The following is a 9,969-nucleotide window of genomic DNA, read 5'->3' as shown; positions in this document are numbered from 1 at the left end:
CTTATGTCCAGTAGGCTACGAGGGTAGGGTCTTACTTCATCACGTCCACTACTACTGGAATGCTAATCTGGGGCTAAAATTTGCATCCACATTCATCTGTTTGAGCGATATAAAGATCCAAATACTTTATAATGTTGTATTTTCAGTAGTCATATAATCAAGAGAACATTCAACATATTGACTTGTATTTTTATACAAATTTGCCCTTATGTCTGTTTAAAGGCCTGCCCCCCCCCCCCCCCCCCCCCTTTGAACCGACCTGTGGCTACTCATATGGCTATCATAGTGCTGTCATTTAGTTTTAGGCTTTTATATCCAACTGAAATCAGGTGCAACTATAAAAACATGACAACACGACAAAAGGTTTAATCAAAGTTAATCATAACTGCTGGTTTCAAATCTTTAAGATCAAGCCTGTAGAGATTCTATCAATGTCTGGATGTGATGAAAATACTCATTTTCCTACCTCTCCTTAAAGGTGGAGTCTTAATAAAACTGTGATCAGACCATTCAACTCACTGAGTCCAGATGTCAAAGAAGTGGTACGCAGACCACAAGGTTTCACCTCCCAAAGGGTTAATGTACTCAACGGGTGAAAATGTGCTTGACGTGATGTTTGTTGTTTGATACCAGACTGGTTGCTACAAGTATTCCTGGCTGCAGCTCTCGGGAAGGCAAGGTTGGACGTCCAGCACTAAAACTATATATTTATATATACAGTATATAACCATTATAATTCTGCTACCCTAGTACCAGCTGTGACACTCAGCATGCATCACATTGTCAGTGCTGAGGTCACACTCTAAATGATTTGTGACCCTGCTGTGCTGGCAAATAGACATTTTTGGAGTCTTGTCATTGGCCTGTGCTACATTTAGGCCTATGACAACTGCAAAAGGTAAGACTTTTTTCTAAGCTGCATTCTTAAAAGCTATATATTGCTGTCATCAAGTCCTTGGGCACTTCCAAACTACCTGTATATGACAATTTGATAGGACGTCACTACTATTTATTTCAGTACTGGTCGTTTAGTGTGGAGTTTTTCTGCCCTCTAGTGCTCAGAAATGACTCCATAGGGTTTCACTCCCATTTAGGTACAGCTACACTGTAGCTAAAATGAATGCAGTCTAATTTAATATTCCTGCAACAAAACCTACCTTTATGAAGGTTGTGATGTTCAGTTTAAGGTTATAATGTTCAGACTTGGAGTGCAGAGGCACCACTTGGGAAATGGATACCAGCTCTGACCTAGTAAATATCATACTGGGTGTATAATAACACCATCTGGGGTCCAAGTTAGACAAGCTCTGAGTCCCCTGATGTGGATGTAGCTTGTCTCATACCCCATCGGAATAGGTGGGAATATACTGTACGTTTTAGAAGAAACATGGAAGTAGTGATCGTTAAAAGGCTACAATTAACCCAAAAAAAAACCTACAATGATGATTGTGATACTTAGACTTTAATAATATGACTGCAAAACAAATTTAGACATTCAACTGCATCTCAGGACACTTTTCATACTTTTATTACTCTATTTACTCAGTTTGAGTGTGGTGCTGTTCTGTTTCCTTCCCATGCTCCTGCTCCCCTTGGCTGATCATCTCCTTAAGGATTCGGTTTGAGGCCCTTTCAGAGGGACAGGTCAACTGTGAGGCCCCCACTGAACTAGGAAGGGCCCCAGAGTGCTCTGAGGTCCCCCGAACGATACTCCGAGCTGCCTGCAAGTGTCTTTGCTGCCTCTGGTGCACTAAGAGACAACACAAAGAGACATCGCAAGGCTAGTGAGCAAAGCTTTAACTTTATCATTCACCTGTCATTCCTTTTTTTTTTGGAAAGGGCATTTATCTATTACTTCTAAAACAACTACTAGTACTGTCTACTCATAAGTTTTAATAATTTTGATATTGTATTCAATGGTACTAATGTGTGAATACAGTGGAATCACAAAATTTTCTCAACCTCTTTGCCTGGCACCGATCTTCTCGACCTCCGGGATAAGGAAACCGTACACCAACTCTGACACAATCTCCTCTGACTGAAGATTGTTCCGGCTAATCAAACACATACAAATGACTATTTTTTAAAATTATCCTTGGGTTTGAGCTGAATACAAAGTATCAGCAGACATGATGAGGTGTCCATTACCTTTCCTCCAAGCTGTAAGCGATGTCATTGACCTCCTTTGCCCTCCTGTGGATCTCCTCTCTAGCCTGCTCATCAGCTGTCTGCTCCATAGTCCCCAAGATGATGTCCTCTAAATACATATCCACAGTTTCCTGGTGTACCTGCACCACCTGTGACACAGTGTTAAGGACATGCAGACTCATGTACACACAAGTATTAAAATATGTGCACCACCACCTACACACATGTATTAATCGCATTAACACACTTGTAGCAGAAACGTTACACACTTGTCTGAAGATCTCATCTTCTTCTCTGCGTCTGCGCTCCTCCACCTGTCGTCTTCCACTCTCCTCAGCCTCTCGTAGGCGACGGTCTCTCTCGGCCAACAATGTGAAGGCATGGATCCGGCGCTCCTCCTGGAGACGTATCAGCTCCTTCGACAAGGTGTCAAACAGGTATTCAAGCTCTGCACCTACCACTCTGGCCTGAGATGCCTCCTCTTGAGAGGTCTGGGAGGGAAAAGAGAGGACATAATGAGGTTGTTCTCATATGTAAAAAAATTGTATGTAAATGTGCCCTTGCGTTTTACCTTGTGCCTGTGTTGGTCTCGCTGTTTTCTTAGGTTGACTATGAGCTCTTTGTCCGCTTTCTGAAGCTCTTGCTCTTCCCTCTGCAGCGCCTGGATAGTTCTTAGTTCCTGGATGAGCTCCAGATGGTTCTCCTTTCCCTTATACATCTGTACAACCAAGATAGAAGTGAATAGAGATGTCCTTACAACTTGAAACACATGCAAATTGTCTTCTGTAAGCATTTCAGGCATAAAAAAGCCACAGATGTACAGGTAAACACACAAGTGTATGCAGACATGTTCAAACCTCATATTGAATACTTCTTCCTCTCAATAATTTCTGTAAATGGATGACTGCGAGCTCTAGCTCCTCATCCCCCTAATAAGGAACATATAAATTAATTAACAAATAACATCTCTATTACACAGTTACATGGATCAAGGTTAATGTCAGTTTGAGTCAGAGACATTAGATGACCTCTGGTGGCTCCTCCACTCTGGGAGTGACAGGACGAGGAACAGGTTTCTCTTTCTTGACAAGAAAACACAAAGGCTTATTTGTCACTCGCTTGCTCTCCTCCTCCCTCAGAACCTGTGTAGGCACAATTGGTAATCCATGTGTATATAGAATTTAGGCTCTATGCATGGTGATGATATTTCTTTCTTTCTTTTTTTTTTTTTTTTTTGCTTTACCTTGTATTTCTTCAACAGTTCTTCTGCTTTTCTCCCAGGGGACTTAATGGTGACTTTGGACTTGGGTGGTTTGAGCACTGAGGCAGAGTGTCCTGCCTCTAGCTCTACCAAGCCTATGATTGACAGGAAGTTCAACGTTATCTTAACAGTAAAGGGCTAATCTTATCTCTGAGGTGCTGTTATGGGAATTAGATCCTGACCTTCATATGTGTTTAAGTAGCAGCTTTTAAACTCATTGACAGTGCTCCAATTGAGGAATGTGTTCATGTGCTTCTGGGAAAAGTATGCCTGAGAATCTGCATAGTGTTTGACAATGCCATGTCGCTCTAGCTTTTCCTCCATATTTCTCCTTTTAGCCTCCAGTTTTCTTAATGCTACAAACAAAACAAAAATGAAAAAGAAGAGATGGATGAGAGGGAGTGAAACAAAGTCTTGAATAACACATAATTATACAGAATATTATGTTAGTGCAAAGGCATTCTTACACCTGATGTAGTCATTGTGGATCTTGTGTAGCTTGGTGTCTTTTTCTTTTTGGTACTTAGAAGATATCTGCTTCAGTCTTTCATTTGTGACTTCTTTCTGGGCCTCATCTCTCTGCCTCAGCAGGTCCTCCAGCAAAGAAAGACGAGCCTCTTGCAACCTGCCCGCCCCCCACAGAAACAGAGGGCATTGCAGGAGAGCAGGATTTGCATGGTAAACACAGTAAAAACATCAAAGGGGAGGAAGGGTTCATCAGTATTTCCTAATAAGACAATAACTGGATATGTCCTATATATCTTGGTTTAGCCCCAAGTAGTATATGTTTGTGGCAAGTGAATTAAAGAAACTGCCTTTAAACACAACTCTTTTTGTGAACCTGTTCTCCCTCTGCTTAAACCTTACTTGGCCACTAGGGGGCAGCACAAAAACCCTATGAATGCAACACTGACACTGTGAGTGTACAATAAATGATCCTGATGAGAAAAGAGTGAACCACAGCAGTGGAGTTGCAGTTGTGAAACAAAGCTTTGTCGAGTGTCAGGTGACAGTTCTCTGAGGGTTCATTACAAGAGACCCTTTCACATTTACACATCATTTACACACATTTACATGTCATTTGACCTGTTGTCAATGTAAGATGTATTGCCAATACACTGCTCCCAGTATATGTAAAATTTGACATTTCAACTTTTGCATTCCCAACAGCAGTATCAAAAAAGACAGCAAAGCATGCTACTGTGATGACAGATGGCCTAACCTATGATACTACTTGCCTAAGATGTATGTGCTAACAGGTAGCACTAACAACAATTTAGGTAAGTAGTGGTTTACTTTCTTTTCTGATTAGAAGTTAAAAAGTGGCTGAAGTGCAGCAGTACCACTCACTTCTGGATTTCTCCTTCTCTGAAAGCCCACTCTTTGGCCTCCATCTCCTCCATCATACGCCGCCTCTTGTCAAGCTGATTCAAGTCATGCAGTGGAGGAAGACTGGCCTCCCAGACTCGTTTATCACGTGCCCGCTTTATCATTTCCACTTCTGCCAGGCCTGCAGGCAGACCACGACCTAGGGGGAATAGTTATCATAAATGTAACTTGTAGAAAGGCATAACTAAGCTAATTAAAAGACACTAAATATACAGGTAGACTATTCATCTGAGAGGTCCTATAGGAAGGCTGCAGATTTAGGGTTTTCACATGGTAAATATACATTATAGTCTGTAAATGATTAACATTTGAACAGTTATCTTGTACCCCAAGTCAAAGCTGCTAGTTGGAGGAGCTCTGAGGGATCTGCTCCAGGTTGTATCACATATTCAGGGCTGTATGGGTCTGTTTGTGTTTCACTTTCCCTGTAGTCTGTCTGGACCCCCACAGTGTGGGTTGGTTGTTGCTCAGCGGTTTTTTCACCAGTGGTGCCAGAGTCTCTGAGGTGACAAAAAGAGAGGATATACGCCTGCCAGCAAAAAGGTCACGGCAAAACCATCTGAAAATAACCTTTTGAACTTACTTTGACAAAGCAAAAATCACATCTGGTGGGATCTGGTGAGTGAAGGGAATCAGAGGGCTAAAGGAAACAGAATGGAACACCATATCAGAGATTGTGTCAGTATTTACAGCAGAAATGTGGGCAGCATGGCAGTGACCTTATGTAAACTGCAACAGTACCAGGCAGAGATAACTGTGACACAATTAAGTTAGGTTGACTGTATTCCATCATACTGACAGCTTCAAATTGCAGTCTGGCTAATCAAACCGTTTAAAGTATTTCCAGCGATGAACTCCAGTCACGTCGCACTCCTCCCTTTTAAGCCATGACTGAGCATTTGGAATAACCCTGTGAAGAAGATAATTAGGAATCACAAACACAAACTGACAAACATGTCAAGAACACAGTTTATGTTCGTAATGAGTAACAGCGTTAACCTTGATTAAATACAGCTCCGTTAAGTAGTGCTGCTTAGTAAAATGGTATCTATTTGTGTTACCCAGCCAGCTGCTGCAGCGCCTCTTTACGCTGTTCCGTGTGGCCACGCCAGCGACGATCGATGGAGGCTGGTACTGGGTCTGTAGGGTCCAGCTGAAGACTATACCGTGGGTGGTGGGCCAGGTTACTGAACATAGACCCAAACTCTGGAACTCTCCTCTTAATAATAAAGAGAAAAATACTGTGAGCAAATGCATTTCATTTCCAGTTCATTTCTTTACTCCCATGTGAAAACAGTAAAAACTAAGAAATAATTTTGGCCTGGGCTCATTTGGCCAGGGAAGCACAGGTAGGCTACTTAATGGAGGGAGAAATAAACACATAGTGGGCGTTTGGTGTGAAAGCAAATATATGTATTTATAAATCTATATTAATTAACCCTAAACAATACTGCAGACTCTACATGCTGCTATCTAATGAAGGTATCTGTATCTTAAAAACGTGTCAACACTATTCTGGAATAAAATGGTGAGTAATGTTTCTGTGAATAGCTGATGACAACATCTTGTCATTATTAGCAAATGTTTGTGGATTCTTAGGAGCTATAAGCAACAAAACTAGTATACAAAACAACATCTATAATATAATACAAATTATCCTAACAGAACACGCCTCATTTCTATAAGCTATGAACCAAAATACCTGTTGTTTCTGACTTCTGTGCGTGTACTGTGGTAAAATTAATACATTCTTTAATCAGATGGTTAGAGTATCTTGATAGGTCTTACAGTTTTTCTCTATCGCTTTCATTCATTTCTCACAACAGAACTGCATTTCTCAGAACTACTTGTTCAACCATCAGATTCTGTTGTCAGTTGTTCACATCATATCAGCAATTTCTTGTTGTTTTCATCAAATTGCAATGGCTTTTGGACAACATGCAAATGGTTCTGTACATCTGTCAGCTGTTTTTGACAATTCTTATTGCTTTTGTCCAGCTGTGCAAAATAACTTGTCCTGGTTCTCAGCTGAAATGTCACAACCACCAAACCAATTAGTCTTTTTTTCAGGTTGGAAGTCTGTACTATCAAAATGAGTGAACATGTTCTCAGAATTGTATGTCTGTACAGATTTCTACAAAGTGTGAGTAGATGTTTGCTAAGAAATATGTCCAGAATTGAGAAATTGCTCTCAGGTGAGTCTTCTCCTTTGTTAATGAAGAGAACCACCTCACAACTTCATATACTTGGATGAGGCTGGCTTCAACCTGGCCAAAGGCAGAAGGCGTGGTAGAAATCTAATCGGCCAGAGAGCTACTGTTGATGTCCCAGGCCAACGGGGAGGAAACATCACTATGTGTGCTGCTATGTCAGACCAAGGTGTGCTAGCTCATATTCCTATTATGGGACCGTACAACACACAGCATCTCCTTACATTCTTAGACAATCTCTATAGAAATGTCATTCCTGAAGATGAGAGGGACCTCAATCGAGATGATGTACCAAAGTATGTAGTAATTTGTGATAATGTCAGTTTCCATCGCTCTGACAACATCAGGCAGTGGTTTGTCCACCACCGCAGGATGCTGATTGAATTCCTTCCACCCTACTCCCCATTCCTGAACCCAATTGAAGAGTTTTTCTCGGCTTGGCGGTGGAAGGTTTATGATCATCAGCCACATACGCGGATGACACTGCTGGCTGCCATGGATGCAGCATGTGAGGACATCCCAGCAGATGCATGCAGAGGCTGGGGTAGGCACTCAAGAAGATTCTTTCCACGGTGCATAGCAAGACAAAATATATGTTGTGATGTGGATGAGAATCTGTGGCCCAACAGACAGGACCGACATGACGCATAGGAAAACTGCCACGTAATCTCACCTTTACCTTCTGTTGTACATGTATAGTTCTTCCCACTTTGTCTTTTTTACAGTATGTTTCCATTGCTAGGTAAATAGACTATGTATAGTTTCCTTTGTTGTCTGTATGTAAGTACCACTATTGACAGTACAGTAGAAATGTGAGTACAGTCTGATCTTTTGTTTCGATTCTTCCATATACTGTAACGTGGGGCGATGGTGATTGGTTAGATGAGGTTAGATGGAATCATTCAGATAATTATCTATTCTTAACCTTGTAAATTACTGTAACACCTGGTTGATGCACAATGGTTTGCAAGAATCACTTCTTTTTTTTTTACCGAAGGGACATTGTAAATTATGACACACACCAGTATGGTAATTTAGTGGTTTCTAGTCATCAAAACCTGAGTTGAGTATAGTTTACAGTAAATAACAAAAACTGAGTATGATGTTCTACTGACAACATGACTAATAATTTTGCCTGTCACGTTCACATTGTTGAGGAAATGACATGGGATTCTGCTGCCTCTGACACAATGATTGATGAAAAAACACACTTTTGCACGATAGACAAAGCATTTTGAGCAGGTGACGCGCTTTTCCCGGTTATCCACTATGTTGTGCAGTTTGTACGTGTTGTTTTGAGAAATGCACTTGGAGATCTGCAAACTTCAATTCTGTTGTGAGAAATGAATGAAAGCGATAGAGAAAAACTGTAATCTAACTCTATGTGATGCCATATCTCTAATAATAAAAACACAACCGATATTTCCTTGTAAACCAAATGACAACTTACGACTCGGTCCTTAGAAGCATAGGCCTTGAGGCTGGACCTTGCATGGTCAACCTCCGATGACACTGTGTAAACTGGATCTGTAGCGACAGATTAACAAGTTAGAAATAACGTTAAATGTCAACCAAGCGAGGTAAAATAGCTAGTTTTCACAGTTAGCTCACGTCAGCTGGCGTATAGTCAAGTCTACTCACCATACAAGTAGTCATAAACCCGTTGCCGCCTAACAGATTTTTTATTGGCATCATTTTTCTTAGGAATTGTGCGAGTGACAGATACACTCATCTTCGTAATTCAATTAAAACCGTGCTTTTAAGGATGTTCTCTTGCAGACATCGATACCAACGACCTGTTCAGTATTTACCAGAGTAACCATGGAGACGGTAAACTGGCCGTTTGAAGGTGAGGCCTACTTCGTTTCCCTGTTCACAGAGTGTTAGGCGACTGGCAGTTGGCGAATCTAAGACCTGTATAGGGATAAAACTTTACAAATGATCTGCAACTACGCCTTAAATATATGAGGTTCTTTTAAAAAAAGTCAAAGGCACAAGGCTAAATGCAGAAAAACATAAGGGGAGTCACGGGTAGAAAACAACTACAACTCCCAAAAAGCATTTCGAATCGTTCTGAATTGGTTAGCGTTACTTAGATACGAGGCCTCGGGTGTAATTTAATTGCGGTGAGGGGGTATTTCCCCCGTATGCAGGTATTTCCCCTTGCCTTAATCTAAACCTAATCTTAAACCCAACCAGTCACGTGTTATAATAATTACCTTGATGCTAAATTTAAGTAGCTAGTCTACTCCCGAATTTTGGGATCTCACGTGTATGCTCATGCCATACTGGTCGTTCTTCTCCATAGAAACGGAGGCCGTGGCTCATGGGTATCGTAGTAGCTTCTAAAAACCTCTCTCAAACATCTATTAAACTTACAGAAAACCATGCTTTTTTAGAAATAAAGATGAGACTATTAAAACCAATGGAAAATGAAAAAGAAAGAAAACTTAAAATAAGAACTTAAGGTGGAGACCAGCAGTTCCACCACCTTCACAGCTTGTATTACTAGAGATGATCTCTGTAGGCTATATTTATATTATTCAAGTCTAATTATAACCTTATAGCACAATGTGAAAAAAATAGATGTTAGAATTAGTTTCAGTATCTAAAACATTATCAACTACACATTCTGATATATGTAGTAGGTTGGAGTCAGACCATGGGGCAGGACACTGTGTGTGTGTGTGTGTGTGTGTGTGTGTGTGTGTGTGTGTGTGTGTGTGTGTGTGTGTTTTTATCTTAAAAGAAAAGAAAAATACTGAGTGATCATATCAGATTTTAATGGTAAAATAACACTTATTTACTCTAAGTAATTTCTCGGGAGAAATGTGAATTAGTAACTTTAACAGAAGATGTGTTCATATTTTACTTAATATGCTACAGTACATCTCACTTTTTTCTTTACCCTTGAGAGCATATTTCTGTGTAGCCAACAAAGCGGATTTTGACATCAACAGG

At 40.7% G+C, this 9,969-nt stretch overlaps 1 protein-coding gene across 2 annotated transcripts; it reads right to left on the bottom strand.

The window, feature by feature from the left end:
• Positions 1-1,449: 1,449 nt before the first annotated feature.
• Positions 1,450-9,320, bottom strand: cfap91 (cilia and flagella associated protein 91). 2 transcript variants are annotated; one of them, XM_020609563.1, is made up of 18 exons: positions 9,228-9,320; positions 8,650-8,922; positions 8,459-8,535; positions 5,860-6,017; positions 5,628-5,708; positions 5,382-5,438; positions 5,126-5,298; positions 4,760-4,937; positions 3,877-4,034; positions 3,592-3,765; positions 3,392-3,504; positions 3,177-3,290; positions 3,006-3,077; positions 2,720-2,866; positions 2,418-2,639; positions 2,149-2,297; positions 1,963-2,054; positions 1,450-1,750 (listed from the first exon to the last, which is right to left on the bottom strand). In XM_020609563.1, exons 2-18 carry the CDS (start codon positions 8,738-8,740, stop codon positions 1,539-1,541), a joined length of 2,268 nt encoding a protein of 755 aa, XP_020465219.1. In that variant the 5' UTR covers positions 8,741-8,922; positions 9,228-9,320; the 3' UTR covers positions 1,450-1,538. The 2 variants fall into 2 exon arrangements, with proteins under 2 accessions (XP_020465219.1, XP_020465222.1); XM_020609566.1 differs by lacking the exon at positions 9,228-9,320 and having other exon boundaries at positions 8,650-9,164.
• Between the last annotated feature and the right edge of the window lie 649 nt (positions 9,321-9,969).

This window comes from Monopterus albus, unplaced genomic scaffold (assembly GCF_001952655.1).
Source record: "Monopterus albus unplaced genomic scaffold, M_albus_1.0 scaffold99.1, whole genome shotgun sequence".
Taxonomy (NCBI): domain Eukaryota; kingdom Metazoa; phylum Chordata; class Actinopteri; order Synbranchiformes; family Synbranchidae; genus Monopterus; species Monopterus albus.
The sequence above is the reverse complement of the archived record's forward strand: the minus strand, read 5'-3'. Positions and strand labels throughout refer to the sequence as shown.